The sequence below is a fragment of the Microcebus murinus genome, chromosome 6, assembly GCF_040939455.1.
Source record: "Microcebus murinus isolate Inina chromosome 6, M.murinus_Inina_mat1.0, whole genome shotgun sequence".
NCBI lineage: Eukaryota > Metazoa > Chordata > Mammalia > Primates > Cheirogaleidae > Microcebus > Microcebus murinus.
This window is the reverse complement of record NC_134109.1, coordinates 81,029,621-81,046,873: the sequence shown is the minus strand read 5'-3', so window position 1 is coordinate 81,046,873 and position 17,253 is coordinate 81,029,621. Positions and strand designations below refer to the sequence as shown.

The following is a 17,253-nucleotide window of genomic DNA, read 5'->3' as shown; positions in this document are numbered from 1 at the left end:
CCTACTCTGCTCAGGATGTTCTTGCATGCTCCACCCTGTCAGTGGAAGAGCTTTATCATTAGTGTTCTGGACACTCAGCTATCTGAAACACCCAGCACTACTAATATGCTCCATCCTCCCGCTGGTCGTTGCCCGACACTCACCAAGTGGTAGAGCCGCACGGCCTGGCACACATTGCCACGGAGCTCTGCCACGAGTTGTTCACACTGCTCCAGGCTTACCGCCAGGTCTAAGAGGGTACACACAGCTCAGTATGGCCCAGAAAGTCGCCCTTTAAGGCCTTCCCCACCCAGGGATGCCCAGAGCAGGCGAGGCCTAGCTCTGGGCACTGCACCCTCTACTTGCCCCCATCCGTTCCTCTTGCCTCCTTCCTTCCCAACACCCTCCCTAACACCACACAGACAAGGTCCAGAGGAGAGGGCCAGCCCCAGGGTCCAGAAGGCACTGAATGGGTAAGTGGGTCACAAAGAAATCATGAAGGTTGGCAGGAGTGTCTCACCATCAGGGGTGTGACTTATGGACCGAGACAGGAGCGGACAGGACGAAAAACGCCAAAGGCTGGACGCACAGAAATGGGATGGAGCCAGAGAGCGGCCAACAGAGACGGGAGAGAGAGGATGGGGCAGGAGGTGAAAGCTGGGGAGCTGTGCACACCTGAGTCCTGGCTCAGGGCTGCCCCTGGCCTGGTGCATTCCATGGGGTTGGGAGTCTTCTCAAGGGGTGGGGCCTGCAAGTTCTCAGGGCCTCGGAGGAGGCTGCTGACTGGCAGTTGCTGGGCACAGGGGCTGGTGGGCCCAGGATGAGCCTGGTACTCTGTCCTAGGATGGGGAGTGGTACCCTCCCCCAAACAAGGCCGTCTCTCAGAGGTACTATGAGCCTTTCCTAGGCCTGCTGGGAAGCCAGGCTGCTCTGCCTCACCAGGGGGCCGGCCCTTGGTTACAGGTGAAAATGTAGCCAGGGTAGGGCGGTCAGGCAGTGGTTTGGGGATGTCCAGGACCAGATGAGCCCGGCTGGGCAGGGCCAGCTTGCTGAGTGGTGAGACTCGGACGGGGGCAGGAGCTTGAGGTTCAGCCACCAGGCCCAGGTTCTCCCCAACAGAGATACTGCGGGATATCTTGGCCATGGAACTGGTGGCTGGGTTCTGGTAGGAGCGGGGCTGAGATGGACAGCCATCAGCTTGGGGCAGGGTGCCCAGGCCATCCTGAGCCTCAATCTCCCGTGAGAGCAATGGGCCTGGTGAAGGGACCTCATCTGCATAGGAGACAAGAGATATATGCAGGTCAGGTGGTGAGGAAGGCATCCCAGGTGCTAAAACCCAACCCCCAGGAGCTGCTGTTCACCTGTACATGCACACTAAAGGACACCCAGTAGCAAGCACAACGATACAGCAGGGCTACACCAGGCTCTCCTTTCTCCAGCATGCACACATGTTCCACACCCCCCACACCCAGGGGCTGAGCCCACCCAGCTCCTTACCCTGTGGCGCCAGACTGTGCACAGACTGGGCTTTCTGGAGTCCAGCTAAGGGGCTGGCTGTGGCCACTCTCTTGGGAGCCCAGCTGCTATCAGGGTTGAGACGGCGTCGTGGCAACAGCACAGGGGCTACCTGCTGGGGACTGGGGTTGCCAAAGGAGGGTTCCGCCTCTGGAGGTGCTCCTGGGGGACTGGCACCACTGCCTCTCAGTTGCTCACCAGATCCCTTTGGCACCTGGACTGGTCTCGACATCAATGCCAGGCTGGAGGAGGATGGGGATGGTTCCCTACAGGGAGGAAATGTGGAAGAAGGTCCACAGAAGGCTCAATGATCCTCCCTGCCAAAATGGTGAGAAGCTCTCACAGCAACAGAGAGGCATTAGGAGGGAAGGGCAGGCACAAAGCTAGACAGGGTTGGGGAAAAACCAGCTGTCCCAAAACCAGGAGTGCAAAACACCTTTGGGCATGGGAAGACAGAACTTTGGACACAGGAGGGCTGTGTGCTGCCCCCGAGGTAGGAGCACTGGGACGTCAGGAGAGCCAGAGCTGCTGTGAGGAGAGGTCACTGTACCTGAGTGGGGGGGTCTGTACTTGCAACAGGAATCGTGCAGAGATGCTCCGAGACTCTGTCCTCTCCGGTACCCGGACCGGGCCCCCTGCCAAGGTCATAGACATCATCAATTAAGGCAGAAATCAAGCCCTTGTCCCAGATCTGACTCCCCAAGAAGGAAACCCCAAGGCATTGCCTGCCCTTTTGACCCTTCCTCTCAGGTAGACAAGGAAGCGAGAAGGACAGATTGTGGTGGCCAAATGCTGGCCCTCTGACCACACCTGGAGCAGCTCCATTGGCCAGAGTCTCAAAGTGCTGTTTTAGAAACTGCTCCTGGTCTGGGGTATGGGGGCTGCCCTCGTGTAGCCCATAGAGGCCAGTGCCTCCCTCTTCTTCTTCCTCTTCTTCATCACCCTCGGCTGGCTCTTCAAGGTCTGAGGAGATGCCATCCACACTCAGGGGCTCCGTGCTCTCGGAGTCTGGATGTGGGGCAGGGAGAGAGGCATCTGCTGTACTCATCTGTCCCCTGAGCCTCTGCCCCCACCTAGTTCACAGACCCCTCCCCTTGGGGCTGTGGCCTCACCTTCATTGGGGTGCTCAGGGCTGGAAAGACAGCTGCTGCTGTAATCCATAGAGCAGGCACTGTCCGGGCTGTGCTTTTCTGAGCCCCTGCGGCCTGGGTATGTTCTTCCCAAGGTTCCTCGGGCTGGAGCCTGCACCTGGAACTCACTGCCAGGAAGGCCAGCAGGGGGAAGAAAAGGCAGTGAGCAGAGGTGAGTGGCAGCCTTACTAGACTCCTGCCTGTGAGCAGGACTTGGGATGGGGCAGCAGTGAGGTGGCAGGTGAGCCCTGAGCATCCTGGAGGCCAACCCTCCCAGCTAAAACACATTCAGAGGGAAGGGAAGACTGGGGGCTGCCTGGCCCCACGAGGTCTGGCCCGGGCAGGACCCTTGCCTGGTATCCATGGTGGGGCTGTCACTTGGCTCCGGGTAGACAATACCATCTTCAATGGGTGCAGGCTCCAGATCTTGGGCAAAGACCCCTTCCTCTTGTGACAACAATTGGATAATGTGGGGGCAGGAACAAGGTTGGGAGGTTTGAGGCCGAGGGGGCTTTTCATTCTGGGAAGACACAAAGGGACATTACTAGGGCTGCTGATGTGAGAAGTGGGCCTTGGAGAAGAGGTGAGGGTGGGCAAGGATTTGGTGTACACCAATTCTGGGGGAAGCTAAATACTCCAGCTCTGAGGACAGATACCAAGGAGCCAGGCTGGATCCAGCAGACAAAGTAAGCTTCTAAAAGAACTACATTAATATTGTGGGCTGCCAACCTCCAGCCTTCACTTAATACCAAGAGTACTCCAAGGAACCCAGCCCAGGGCAAAGGCCACCCACCCACCTCCCATCCTGATCACCATACCACACAGCCTAGCCAGCACCTTCCCATCCTTGCAGCTCAGGTAACTCACGTGCCACAGGGACAAAGCAAGCATAGCTGGATCAGTGCTCAGGTCTCGACTGTTGGCATGAGGCTGGCTAAGGCTCCTTGAAGATCTCTAGAGACCTGGGAGAAAGCTGGCTCACCTGGCTAGTATGTGAAGTCTCAGGGACCTGCTGACCATGCTTCCCAGCACCAGATGGGGTCATGGCCAGTGAGTCCTGGCTGGGGCCCCGGTGGCTTGGGGCGAGTGTCTCCAGCTGCCGCAGGTCCAGCATGGAGCGAACACTTAGTTCTACACCTGGCTGTGCCCAGCGCCCCCTTCTTCTGGGTCCTGGGTTGGCTGCAGGAGCTGGGTCCAGGAACTCCACTGTCTCCTGTGCCTGGTGGGGGTTAGGGAGGGGGAGGGTAACAATAATAAGCACATAGTAGTATCATCAGATACTCATGTATTTCCTACTGTGTGCCAGGCACTTTATATGTGTTAGTTCATTTCATCCTCACAATAACCTTTTGAAGTAGGTCCTATTATTATCCCTATTTTTACAGATGAGAAAACTGAAGCACACAGAGCTTGAGTAATTAGTCCGAGTCCCATGGATAATAAGTGGCCTGCAGGTTAGTCCGGCTCTAGAGTTCATGCTTTTAGCTGTACTCTACATCCTCTCATATAGGAGCCCCTACTCCCAGCTTCACCTGGTGTCATGGACACCTCAGAGCTAGGAGTCTTTCAAAGTCCCCTGCTCTGAAGACAGCCTCAACAGGGCCCCAAAGTTCCTTCATAGCACCAGGGACAAACCTATAACTGGGGCTTGAGCCCCCTGGCCTTGTCAGAATGCACCAGAGACACTATCCACCATCACTGTGAAACTGTCACTGATGACAGAATGGCCGGTGCCTGAAAGCCCATCACAGGATGAGTGAGGGTTGGGCTGCTTTGGGGCTTGCTCTGAAAACCTTTATACTTTCTGGCCATCCTTGAAGTAGTCACTAAGTTATTGGTCCTCTTATGGCCTTTTCCTTCTGTCCTGGAAGTTCTGAGCTTACCTCCTAACTGGGGTCTTTAGAAGTGCTGTATCTCCAGATTTCTGCTCTTTGGACCATTGATGTTCCTCTCCTTGAACCCTAACCCTTTGGCTCAGACATCCTTTTTCTACTCCCCACCTCAAGCTGTTCTTTGATGATATTTCCTCCCAAGCACAGGCAGCTAATCAAGTGGAGCACTTCTCCTAGCAGTGACTAACCCTTGTGGTCCATCCACCTCTTCTGGTCCACAGGAAGGAAATACCTTGGCTTTCTTCTTCCCTAACCCAGGATCAGCCCAGCTGTTCGAACTGCCCTGCCAAGGCCTTCCTTGGACACAAGAGTGGAGCACGTGGGCAGACTCCATGCCCCAGTGCCTCACCAGGCCCAGAGGGCCCTGTTTTCACCTCCCTTTGTCTCCTGTAACCTTAGAAGTACACCGTTTTAACAGTGGTGACTTACCCGACTCATCTCCCAATGAGACAGGCTTCGGGGCAGGGCTGGGCTGGGGACTGAGGCTAGACGGAAACAGGTAGTCAGAGGGAGTGTCACCTGCCCACCCACCCCTGGATCCCTGGCCCCACATCAGCCCATGCCCTGTGTGGCCACAGTGATGTCCCAATTTCCTCAGCTCACCCCGCAGTCCCAGAAATATCATATCTAGCCATTACACCAATTGGTGTGTCCGGTCCCAAACCCGACCACCACAGACCTGGCTCTTTCTTGGTATTCTTGGAAAGGATAGGCAGAGCTGGAAGTTCTTCTTCTTCAGTACCCTCATCTTCTCCCTCCTTGTCACTGTCTGATGAGAGAGCTGGTCCAGGAGAAAACACTGATGGGGGCTGGCACCTGAGTACAAGACAAGGAAGATCATGGGGAGAGGAGACTAGTGTGGAAAGAGGCCAACATCATGGGTCTTTGTGTAAGCAGCAAGGTCTTGGGAGATACAGGGTTGCTGAATGGCAAAGTCCAGGGCATGGAGAGGAGCTGTGAGATCACTGCAAGCCATCTGGATACCCACTCATCACTTGCCCATATTCTTTTCTCACCGATTGGGTCCAGCAGGCTTCTGGGGAGAAGATGGTCCTTGCTGCTTGCCCCCTCGCTGACGCTGACGCAGCTCGGCCAGACGCTGCCTCATGCTGATGGTCATCTCAGAGCTCAGGCGCCATACAAATATGCAGCTGGGGTAGAGCCACAGAGTTAGGCGAGGGAGGGGTAGGGCAGGACTCTGGAGGTGGCAGCATCATTAGTTCTCCTTCTTCCTTGGCTGGCAAGGAGACCAGAGCCACCCTCCACTGCCTGGTCAGGCCCAGCCAAGAGACATCCCTGTTCAGCCTCCCTTCCCAGAGACATCACTGAGATGAAGAGAGGGTGTTTGTGGCACAGAGGAAGAATCTGTCTCTCAAGGAAGCTGGCTTCTGCTCACCTGTCCCCTGACACAGAGATGAGATGTTTGCAGTCATTACTAAATTTCATGCCAGTGACAATCTCTGTGAAGAACAAAGAATATGGTCTGTGAACCACCCTGAGTTCCCAACCAAGGAGCTTCCATCTATCCCAGCAGCGGGGATGAAGGTTGGCTGGAGGGTGGGGTAGGTAGTTCTGCTGGGTGTCATGAAACTATGGGAAGAAAGAGTAAAGGTACAGGAGTATTAGGGCTATACTCACCTGAGTGGCCAAACATGGTGGCCACACACTCGCCTGAGGAGAAGTCAAAAATAGAGAGGTTCTTATCAGAACAGCTGGTGGCAATGTAGATCCCTGAGGGGTCTGTCTGCACCTGAGGAGTGGGACACACAGCTAGAGGAATACGAGAAGTGCCAGCCCCTCCCCATCTAGTACGGCTCTTCCAGCCTCTGGCCCAGTGCCCACCCTATGGGGCCCTCACCTTAATGAGTGTGCCATCCTCACCCTGTGACCCTTTAAACAGCTTCTTCTGCTTCCCACTGCTGATGTTAAAGATCCTATAAGGAAACACACTCTCATTCACACAAGGAGGAGGTGAGGATCAAGCCCGCCTGGGGGGTGGAAACGCCAGCATTCACTCCCAGCCTGTTCTCTCTGAGAGCTGCTCCCCAACACCAAAGGGGCTACCACTTCTTTGGTGAGACACACACCTATTCTGTAGGCTCAAGAGGCTACAAAGTCTGAGACAAAAAGGTAGATGTGGGAACTTTGCTGCGTGGAGCTGACCCCCCAGGGCGACGAGGGAATGTGGTCAGACAGTACGAGAAGGGGATGCCCACCGAATATTTCGGTCCTGACAGCCGATGGCCGTGTACTTCCAGCTGGGCTCCACATCCATGTCATAGAGGGTCGTCTTCCGTACCACGTGGTGTGTCCGTGTAAACTGCACTCCATCTCCAGACTGCAGGGGTGGAGCACGAGGGCAGACCCACACCCAAATACCTCACCAGGCCCCAAGAGCCCCATTTCACCTTGCTTCACCTCTTTTAACCTCAGGTAGGGGAACGGTGGAGACCCCACTGCACACCCTGCCCCTTGCAGGAAAGCCCAGTGCCCTTACCTTCTGAGCAGTGCGGAAGTAGATGCTCTTGTCTGCTCCACAGCTGATCATGCGGACCTGCCCGTCGCTGGCTACAGATAAGGTGGGCCCAGCTATTCCCACCATTCTCACCACATGGAGGCAGCTTTTCCTCAGCCTTTCCTCCATATTTTGCCCCTATTGAGCTACTCTCCAAGGCTAGGACAACCAATTAAATCAGGATGCTTCTCTCCAAACCCAAGTTTTCCTTTCACCCCATCCTCAGCCCAACCTGGTTGGCTGCCCTGGACTAAGAGTCTACATGCCACATGTGTTCCCATCCAGGTCCAGACTTCCAGCTGCTGTCCAACACTCCCACTCCCCAACAACTATTAAACCCTTCTCATGGAGGTGGGAGGCGGGTGGCAGTGGAGGTTGGGACGGGGGGGGGGGTTGGGGGGGTGGCAGGGGTAGGTGGCAGATGTGTCTCCATCGCCCTGCCCCCACCTGCAAACTTGACAGCAGTGATAGAGGATGAGTGCTCATCCAGAGTCTGCTGTAGGCTGTACTCCCGCCCAGCATCCAGCACATGGATCAGCCGGTCCCGGCTCGCTGAGGCTAGCAGCTTCAGACCTAGGGTTGAAAGAACTCCATGAGCCCATCAATGCCCTGAGCAGGCCCTTATCAGGACCTGGCAAAGAGCCCCGAGGGAACTGAGTCCCATATCCCTAAGCCATATGCACCATGGAGCTGCCCTCCTCCATACCTGCAAAGACACCAAAAGACCCAAAGGATAATCAGTCCCACATCCAAGAGCCTGGACAGGTATAAGTGGCACTGGCAAGACTGGAGAGCCCTGCCCCATGCTGGGCTAGACACTGGGCATTCCCCTTACCCGTGTCTGGCTTAGAGTATTCCAGGCACAGAATCTCCGAGTCATGGGCCTCCACCTTCAGCATCTCACTCAGGGACTGCAATTCGTGCACCCTGCAGAGATGAAGAGAGGTGGGAAGAGGTCATTGCCAGGCTGCAGGAGGAGGGACTCACCCACCTTCCTCTGCTACATCTTCTCCCCAATCTTTTTTTTAAATTTTTTAACTTTTAGGCTTAGATAAAAATTGCTACAAGAATATAGAGTTCCTATATTTCCCTTACCCAGCTTTCTCTAATGTTAACATCTTACATAACAATAGTACCTTTATAGAAACTAGGGAATTTACACTGGTATAATAATATTAAAGCTTTGTTCAAATCTCACCAGTTTTTCCACTATGTCCTTTTTCTTGACCCAGGATCCTATCCAGAGGCCAAATTACATTTAGTTGTTATTTCTCCTTAGACTCCTGTAGTCTGTAACGGTTCAGTCTTTTCTTACCTTTCATGACCTTGACACTTTTGAAAAGTATTGATCAGTTACTCTGTCACATGTACCTCAATTTGAGTTTGATATTTTCTCAAATATCAAAGATTGATATTGGGTTTATGCATTTTCGGCAAGAACACCACAGAAACAATGTTATGTCCTTCTTAGTGTATTGTATTATGGGCTTCATGATGTTGAAATGAAGCTGTTAACCTTAATCCCTTAGTTAAGATGATTTCTGTTGGGTTTCTTCATGATAAAGTTATTATCTTTCCAATGTAAATAAATTTCTTATTCCCCAACCTTTCTGAGCTAAACCTTCCTAAAGCTGACCTTGGGCTAACTACCCAGCCTGCACCATGGGAGGCAGTTGGTACCCACTCCAGGTCTGGCATTACCTAAGTGTGCCCATACGGTCCCCTGAAGCTAGATGCTGTCCATTGGGCCTGATACACACAGAGCGGATGCCCACACGGGGATCTACCAGGGACCCATCAGCTTTGTCTCCTCCAGGCAGCTCAGTGTCCAGCAGGGCCTGAGTGTTCCCATCCACATAGATGATCTTAATGAGGTCCTGATGGAACAAGTCAGAAGAGGTAGATGAGGCAGGCCTGACCCAGCAGAGTTGCCGGGGAGAGAAAGCTGGGCAAGATAAACACTTGGCTTGTAGAGCCCAGCCAAGTAAGGGCGGGAAGATCAAGGTCTGGGCACTTGTTCCTGAGAACAAGGTGCGAAAGCTGTGGGGATAGGGGTACTAAGGATGAAGTGGGGGCCCCAAAGCTTAGGGCTCACATTGCTGAGGATGTTTCGGTGCAGGGTGGAGCCATGTACTCCAGAGCTTTCTGTGTTCCACAGGCGGATGGTGTTGTCTGAGGAACAGGTAATGAAGGAACTGGGGGGCAGGCAGGCCTGGTTACTGTCCTTCACCTCAGGGTAGACCTGAAAGGGCAGAGAGGACAGAATTAGGTTCCATGTAGGGAGCAGTCCTTTGCCTGCCCAAGGAGATGGAAGGGAATGAGATGAAAAAGAGTATACTGGCCAAGACTTAGCCCAGTGCCTGTCACATAGTAGGCAGGCAAGGACTGTTAGGTACTCTTCATAAATGCCAAGGGAAAGCACATTAACCAAGCACCTACTATGTACCAGGCACTCTTCTATGTCTCCCACTTACATTATTTCAGTTTATTCTTACAACAATTACATGAATTAGGTACAGCATTTTATAGCTGAGGAAACAGAGACTCAGGCAAGCTCAGTAACTTCTCTAAGATCACTGAGCCCAGGATGAGGCAAAACTCCTCCTGGGCTCCTCCTGGGGCACATTGGAAGAAGCCTGAGATGTTTAAGCACCAAAAATTCAAGCTCAATCCCCAGGACACATCACAGGGATATCACTGGAGAAGGAGGGAAGCAGCAGGAACATATGATTACACCTGGGGTTCCCTACTTTTTGTCCTCACAATGCTATCCCAGCAAACCTGGTCAGTATCCAGCCAACCAGCCCCGCCCTCATACCTCCACACTCCAGACGCAGGAGGAATGGTACAGAGCCGAGTACACCTTGCCCACTTTCTTGGGATCTCTCACGTCCCAAACATAAATGCTGTGGTCGTTATACACACAAGACAGCCACTGATTAGTAGGATCAAAGGTCAAGGCAATGGTGTCTGGATACCTGGCATTGGCCACTCCAGAGAAGAGGCGACTGTAGGGACAGAAGACGGGGAAAACTGGTGAGATTTAAGGGAGTAAAAACAGAAGCCAACCCACAATGAAAGGAGCAGAGCATGGGGAGCCCTCTCCAGACCTGCAGGTTGGGAAGCAGTAGCTTCAGAAAGACAAAAGCAGCCACTAATAGCTATCAGCTGGGAGTGACCCAGCACTGGCTGCTGGGCCATGGTGTTCTCCCGATAAGCACAATTTCACAGAGTACCAATGTCAGACAAGATGGGTCTGTGCTATGATGGGGCAAAACAAAAACAAGACCCCTCTGTGCACAGATAAAAACAAGATCATCATGTAAACCACAAAAATGACCAAACATCACCCTTTCCCATCGACAAGGTTGAAGACTGCTTCTTTACCAATTAATAGCTTTAGGCCGGGCGCGGTGGCTCAAGCCTGTAATCCTAGCACTCTGGGAGGCCCAGGCGGGCGGATTGCTCGAGGTCAGGAGTTCGAAACCAGCCTGAGCAAGAGCAAGACCCCGTCTCTACTATAAATAGAAAGAAATTAATTGGCCAACTAATATATATATATAAAATTAGCCGGGCTTGGTGGCGCATGCCTGTAGTCCCAGCTACTCGGGAGGCTGAGGCAGCAGGATTGCTTGAGCCCAGGAGTTTGAGGTTGCTGTGAGCTAGGCTGACGCCACGGCACTCACTCTAGCCTGTGCAACAAAGCGAGACTCTGTCTCAAAAAAAAAAATAAATAAATAAATAAATAAAAAATTAATAGCTTTAGCCTCACACCTTTCCTTCACCTTGGAGATAAAAATTATCAAGATGTTCAACTGTAGAACTGTCCCCACTTCCTGACAGCATCCAACCAGAGCTACACTTTGATCCCTTGAACCACTCCTAAAATCACCTAATGCAAGCCCAAACAATAAGCCCCTCCTAACCCCCACTTACATGGAGAACCCCCACAGTTCTCCATGGTGTATAGTCCCCTTGGTTGCAACAAATACCAATAAACCCAAATTTGTTTGTCTCAGAGGTATTTCTGGTAATCTTTGGGTCATTAATATACTCTTTATCTTGTTCCCTAAAGGCTAGCCACAGGGTATAGTCTCTGAATGGAGGAAGTGAGTACCACAGTAGGGGCCCATATAGCTCACCTGGCCTCAGTGATGCTGGCAATGTCTGTCCCCAGGGCATGGGGTCGGGGTAGGGTGCTAAGGAAGTGCAGGTTAGAGGGGTTGAAAAGGCGCACGGTGCCATCAGCACAGCCACAGAAGATGTAGTCTTGGCTCACAGAGATGCAGTGGGCCACTGTGGTCTGTGGGCAGAGTAGCTCAGGTCAGCATGGGCCACCTGCTCACTTAGTCTTATCTCCTCCTCCCCAACCTCTCATCAAGTCACCTGCCAAGAGGAGAGACCAGCCAAGGCGAGGGCAAGGGAAAAGCAGCCCAGCTGCTCTGTGCTGAGCCCCTCAGCTGTCATCTAGAGATGTCCCTCCCTCTAGCAGCAGGTGGCCAGAGGGCCAACAGCCCTGTGCAGTTGGGGGATGGGAATAAGGCACCTTTCTAAGGCACTGGAGGATTTAGCAAAGAGGATAAAGTAGGAAAAATCAGCAAAGAGAAAGAAATAGCATGAGACAGAGAGGAAGATATAGGCACCACTTACTGTGAAGCTGTCTGTGTTCTTAGCAGAAGAGGAAAGCAGGGGAAAGAGAGACAGAGAGAGAAAGAGCAGAGAGGAGGCAGTTATACAGACCACCAAAGGATGGAACTGGGCCAAGCTCTAGCTACCCCAAGTTTCTTTCTCCTGGGATCCCCTCTTGCATGCATGAGGGCCCATCCCCTAGTCTGGAGTGCCAAGAACCCACTCACCGCTGAGCTGAGACATGGGTAGTCCCCACCCCAAAGGACAGAGGTACTTACTCTCAGCTCCACCCACTTGTCCAAAAGTCTCCGATCACTAAATTCGCACAGCAGCCCAGAGGACGTGATGCAGAAAGTGCTATCTGCCTTCTTTCCTCGGCCACAGGCCACATCAGTGAACAGGTTGTTCCGTAGTTCCCCCAGCAGCCCTGAGCGGCCCAGCAGGGGCACGGTGGCATTCACCTGTGGAGACACACAACTGTTATCCATCTACCCACCCCAGAGCCTCTCCCTGGAAACCAGGACCTAGGAGGAGAGGAGAGGAGGCCTCAAGCCCTCCTTGCTCTTTGAGACTGCTCCTCAGCCCAGACAGCATCTGGCTCACCCAAAACTTCCACATGACTGCTGAGAACGCAGAGAGAGGCCCAAGTGGAGCAGAGTCTCCTGGGGTGGGCAGAGCAGCCCCACACCCTGGTGGCTACTTTCAGCCTCAGCACCTCACCTTTGACGTCTTGCTGTCATCAAGATACCAGAATTTGATGTGCCGGTTGCCTGCAGTGACAAAGTAGCTGCAATCTTCAGAGAAGGACACTGCTGTTACTCGACTGGATACCTTGTTGGAGGCCACCACAATGTTTTTCTGGGGAGAAAGCCCATGGGAGAATCAAGGCTGTGCCTCTTGGGGCTAAGAAAAGGCTCAGAAAATGGAGGAGGGTTAGAAAGAATTTGTAGTTGAAAAAAAAATGTTCCTTTCCAGGATTTACTGGTCAGAAAAAGAAGGGTGAGGAAAGAATCCCTTTCTCAAGGGAGTTGAAAAGATTCATTTCCTCTAGAGGTACTTGAAGGCATAAAGTTAGCCCTTCTGCCAACATGCTTGGCTATACAGTTGCTCTTTTCTTTCAAATAATTTCTAGAATGAGACAGAGGATGGAGTGAAGCAGCTCAGGTAGGCAGCTTCCTGACTCCCCAGCTGACAGCTGTACCCCCGTGAGGCTGCCAGACCATCCCACCCAGCCCACTCACCTTCCAGGCCCAAACGTTGACAATCATGTCATGCTGGTAGCCCACGGAGACGATGTACTTGGCGCTAGGGGAGAAGGCCACACAAGCCACCCCATATTTATGCTCTTGCAGCTCTGCCACCTGACTATGCTCAGCCACGTCCCAAACCCGCACGGCAGGCATGTGCCCACTCTGCAAGGAGGCAAAAATTGGAAGTGAAGACCACAGGCTTACAGTATCCCTTAGCCATTCAGCATGGGGGCTTGCCTCCTCGGCTACCAGATATCGTCTCTCTAGTGACCTCTGGCCAAAAGTCAAGAGCAAGGTGCTATACAGGGCAAGGTGTACAGGAAACATGATAAACAGCTGAGGACAACAATGACTACCAGAGAGAAAGTGGCCCCAGATGTTATTCAGTATGTCTGCGTTTGGGTCTGTACCTCCGTGTTTGTTCAAAGCTCCTGAGTGACTGTGACAGGCAGCCAAGGTTGAAAACCACTGCCATATCTGTCTCTGCTCCACTGCCTCACTGCAACAGAGCACCCAAGGGCAGAGGTGCTCCTGGTGTGCCCAGCAGGGGGCCTCCAGGGATAAGGAATAATTTAAAGCAGTGGTTTTCAAAGTGTGCCTCCCTAACCAGCAGCAGCAGCGTTACCTCGGTACTAGTTACAAATGCAAATTTGGGGGCCCCATCCCAAACCTATAGAATGAGAAACTCTGGGGACAGGCCCAGCAATGTTTACTTTAACAAACCCTCCAGGTGATTCTGATGCACACTAAAGCTTAAGAGCCACTGTTTTAAGGTATAACAAAACCCAGGATTTGGCATTTGTTTAGAAAGCCACAATGAAAGCAGCCCTAATGACACCTATGACTATAGCTCTCTGCTGAGGCCAAGCCACCTACCCTCTTTCCAGTACTGCCCCCCCCCACACCCCGCTACTCACTCACCTCTCCAGTGACCAAGTACTTGCCATCAGGGGAGAAGGCAAGGGCAGTGATGGTTTTCCTACAAGAGATGGGGCAGGTTCAGAGGGGCCCTGGCAGCCTGGCCTAAGCCCAGCCCCTTCACAATTTCTCAAAAGAGGGGAGAATCAGATACCAATGGCATTGGTAGCACTTCTCTATTTAACTCTGGGGCCCAACCAGGTCCCAGCCTCCAAAGCCACAGAGACCCCAGACAGTGCCCTGCTCACAGCCTGCAGGAGGAAGAAGAGGTACTCCTTGAGGGCCCAGGCCCATTTACCTGGAACTGTTGAGGATATGGTGCTGTTTGTGTTTCCGGGGGTTGAACAACACAACCACACACCTGAGGAGATGAGTGAGACAATAAGGTTAGCACCAAAGACAGCTCTCCCAGGAGCCCCCAGGCCACCTGACACTTCTGGTCATCCAGCAGACGGAGCTGAGTTGCGCAAACTTAGGGAGGCTGTACTGCTTTCTCCCGGCAACCCGCTCCTGCTTCTTTCCCCACCAGAGAGGGCCTGTCCTTGTAGCCCCATGAAGGTGAAAGGGCTCCCTAGAAGCCGATCCCCACCAGGCCCAGACACAGCAGCCCTATCTCTGGTCATACCCACAAAGGGCAGTAGGAACACAAGCCTTGCGCGTACCCCAGGAGTGGGTGCAGGAGGGAAGAATAAATGTGATTTGGACAAAGCAGGCCTCAGGTGTATAGCACGTTTGATGGCTTGGGGCCACATATGTGTCAAGCATTTGTGCTCTCAGGAGAGGTGAGGCCACTCACGTGTATGCTCATGTGTGTACTTGGCAGGGGCTGGCACCCTTCACCCTCCACATGTTAGATGAGGAACTGGCTGAGACAAGGCCATGAAGGGGTGCAGAATTACAGAGAGGCTCAGTAAGACGGGGTGGGGGTGCAAAGCCAGCCTGAGAGGGCCTGGGAAAGTCGCACAGTGCCACAGAGCTTCTAGGCCCTATCCTGAGAGTCCTTGGGCCCAAGGAGTCTAAGAAGAACCCTCCACACTGACGGAAGGAGACAACTAGGCACTCTGCCTGCCTTGCAGAGAAGGCAAGGACAACTTCTCCGGCCAAGCAACAAAGTTGCTGGATGGGGGCAGGTCCTGACTGGCTTTCCAGAGAAGGAAACTGGGTGGCAGGAATCGGGGCAAGAAGACAGGAACTGCCAGCCAGGCAGTACTCTCGGTAGCTTGGCTACCAGCAGGCCCTCGTCCCATTGCCCCTTTGCCTCACCTCTTCACTAACGCTGGAACTAGCTACCAAGAGCAAGCCTGGAGGCCGTGACACCAGGAAAGGGGAGGAGGAGAAAATGAGCAGATTGCAGTTTCCCCCAGACCCAGCCTTCTTTAGTGGGAAGCCCACTACTGGCTGGAAACTTGAAGGCGGTGGGTGTAAGTTGCTAGTGAGTGTTCAGCATCTTGGGCTCAGTAAGGCAATTCCCCAGCTCATCTTCCCTGGGAGCACTGGGACCTCGATGTGACCAAATATGCCCAGAACTGCCAGGCTGACCAACAACTGTGGAATTCCTGAGTCCCACCATCTTCTCCTCTAAACCCCCCAACCCCTCCTCACGATTTTCTTTCTCCTCTCCCCGTTTCCTTCTCCTTGTTCCTTTCTCCTTTCTCTTTTTACACTTCCAGTCTCCTGCTTTCCCTTCTAGAATGCCATGGTCAGGAGGGTTTTTAAAAATATGGCATGGCCGGGCACGGTGGCTCACGCCTGTAATCCTAACACCCTGGGAGGCCGAGGCAGGTGGATTGCTCAAGGTCAGGAGTTCAAAACCAGCCTGAGCAAGAGCAAGACCCCATCTCTATTAAAAATAGAAAGAAATTAATTGACCCACCAAAAATACATAGAAAAATTAGCTGGGCATGGTGGCACATGCTTATAGTCCCAGCTACTCGGGAGGCTGAGGCAGAAGGATTGTTTGAGCCCAGGAGTTTGAGGTTGCTGTGAGCTAGGCTGACACCATGGCACTCAGCCCGGGCAACAGAGTGAGACTCTGTCTCAAAAAAAAAAAAAAAAAAAAAAGACAAAACAAGGCTTTGGAAACTCATCACTCCTGAAGAGGCACATGAAAATTACAGCAGTTATAATTCTAGGTCTGTAGACTCAGATATTTAGATTTTAATACTTTATGCAGTATATGAAATATAATACCCCCAGGCTCAGCATCATCATGAATTTAGAGCCCAATAAGTTTTCAGTGGCTAAATGATGTTTTCTGACCCTTTTATTACAATCTGTGCTAACCTGCTGAGGCCCTCTACAGGCTCATCTCTCTAGCAAAGGCTACTAGTCTGACTTGGGTACAGGTTACCTAGCTTTCTGATTAGTTACAGATGAACCATGGCAAAGGACTTCAGCCGAAAGTTGATCTGATAGAATTGACCCAGTGTATAATCCAGCCAACCATATTCCAAATCCAGAAAAAGTAGGCTCTGTAAGCTTGTGAGTTTGCCCTTAAATTCATCATCCCGAAGCAGCACTGTGGCCTTTAAAGGGCAGTGCATCAGACTGCTGAAAACACTGTCCAAGTCACTGTGTACAAACTGAGTCTTCTCAGGGACACAACAGCCTCTGTTTCCTCCTCCTCCTCAACTCAACTCCGTGGTGGAAGGAGGATGGTGAAGTCTGTGTGTGTGTGTGTGTGTGTGTGTGTGTGTGTGTGTGTAAAACACAATGTAGACAGAAAGATGACTGCCTAGAGGCAGATGAGGCAAACTCCTCCTTCTCTAACATTCCCCTTCCCCCCAGAGAGTCTAAGAAAGTATCAGGTATGGATGCAAGCGCGAAGCAAGGGAGGCAGTCACACAGAGGTAGGTCCTGAGCTGAAAACTTTACTAATTATTTAAATTTAGAAACTATCCAACACAGAAAAAGACAGAGGCCAACTCAGGGTCAGAGCTCCATGTATGGGGATAATCATGCAGATGTCGAAGTGAGAGCAGAATGTCCAAGGAGGACCTGTTCTTAAAAACACTAAGGAGCCTCCTCAGTCTTCTCAGTAAACTTTGAGCAGTTCCCGAGTCAGTTAGGGAGGGAAGGGTGGGGCAGAGCTTGCATCAATTTTTGGCCCTCCACCTCCACGTTTCCTGACCCTGCCCAGGAGGGCAAGCCCTTGCAGCAGTGCTGGCTGAAATCTTCCACATGACAAGGGCTGGGCTGGGCCAAGCAGCTGAGTCCCGTAACTCAGAACCTGAGGGTGCAGAGAGATTGCTCACTCTTGCAGGGAGAAGATTAAGGCCTCAGTTCCTCCAGGCCTCAGCTTGGAGGAGTCACGTTGTGGAGCACTAGTGCCAGGTGCTGGGCCCACAGCCCAGAAAGGGGCAAGCCCTTAACATCCCCCATCTATGCACAGGCCCAGGCCTGCTGCCATCACAGAGAGCCCAGCA

The 17,253-nt window shown here is 52.6% G+C and overlaps 1 protein-coding gene across 3 annotated transcripts in view; it reads right to left on the bottom strand.

Moving 5' to 3' along the window:
• Nucleotides 1–17,253, bottom strand: part of MAPKBP1 (mitogen-activated protein kinase binding protein 1) — a 55,463-nt gene that overhangs the window by 2,879 nt on the left and 35,331 nt on the right. For 2 of the 3 annotated variants that reach the window (XM_012766491.3, XM_012766493.2), the window contains 28 exons: nt 14,127–14,189; nt 13,832–13,889; nt 12,902–13,072; nt 12,381–12,518; nt 11,939–12,121; nt 11,682–11,699; nt 11,174–11,334; nt 9,850–10,039; nt 9,127–9,273; nt 8,733–8,908; nt 7,867–7,958; nt 7,479–7,604; nt 7,014–7,084; nt 6,733–6,854; nt 6,375–6,450; nt 6,155–6,266; nt 5,913–5,976; nt 5,533–5,667; nt 5,196–5,332; nt 4,946–5,001; nt 3,607–3,843; nt 2,978–3,144; nt 2,607–2,752; nt 2,305–2,502; nt 2,045–2,129; nt 1,477–1,760; nt 655–1,251; nt 144–229 (listed from right to left, as the gene is read on the bottom strand). In XM_012766491.3, the coding sequence (XP_012621945.2) occupies nt 144–229; nt 655–1,251; nt 1,477–1,760; nt 2,045–2,129; nt 2,305–2,502; nt 2,607–2,752; nt 2,978–3,144; nt 3,607–3,843; nt 4,946–5,001; nt 5,196–5,332; nt 5,533–5,667; nt 5,913–5,976; nt 6,155–6,266; nt 6,375–6,450; nt 6,733–6,854; nt 7,014–7,084; nt 7,479–7,604; nt 7,867–7,958; nt 8,733–8,908; nt 9,127–9,273; nt 9,850–10,039; nt 11,174–11,334; nt 11,682–11,699; nt 11,939–12,121; nt 12,381–12,518; nt 12,902–13,072; nt 13,832–13,889; nt 14,127–14,189 (4,096 nt within the window). The remainder of the gene's footprint in view (nt 1–143; nt 230–654; nt 1,252–1,476; nt 1,761–2,044; nt 2,130–2,304; nt 2,503–2,606; nt 2,753–2,977; nt 3,145–3,606; nt 3,844–4,945; nt 5,002–5,195; nt 5,333–5,532; nt 5,668–5,912; nt 5,977–6,154; nt 6,267–6,374; nt 6,451–6,732; nt 6,855–7,013; nt 7,085–7,478; nt 7,605–7,866; nt 7,959–8,732; nt 8,909–9,126; nt 9,274–9,849; nt 10,040–11,173; nt 11,335–11,681; nt 11,700–11,938; nt 12,122–12,380; nt 12,519–12,901; nt 13,073–13,831; nt 13,890–14,126; nt 14,190–17,253) is intronic. The other variant, XM_020285971.2, reaches the window with a different exon arrangement.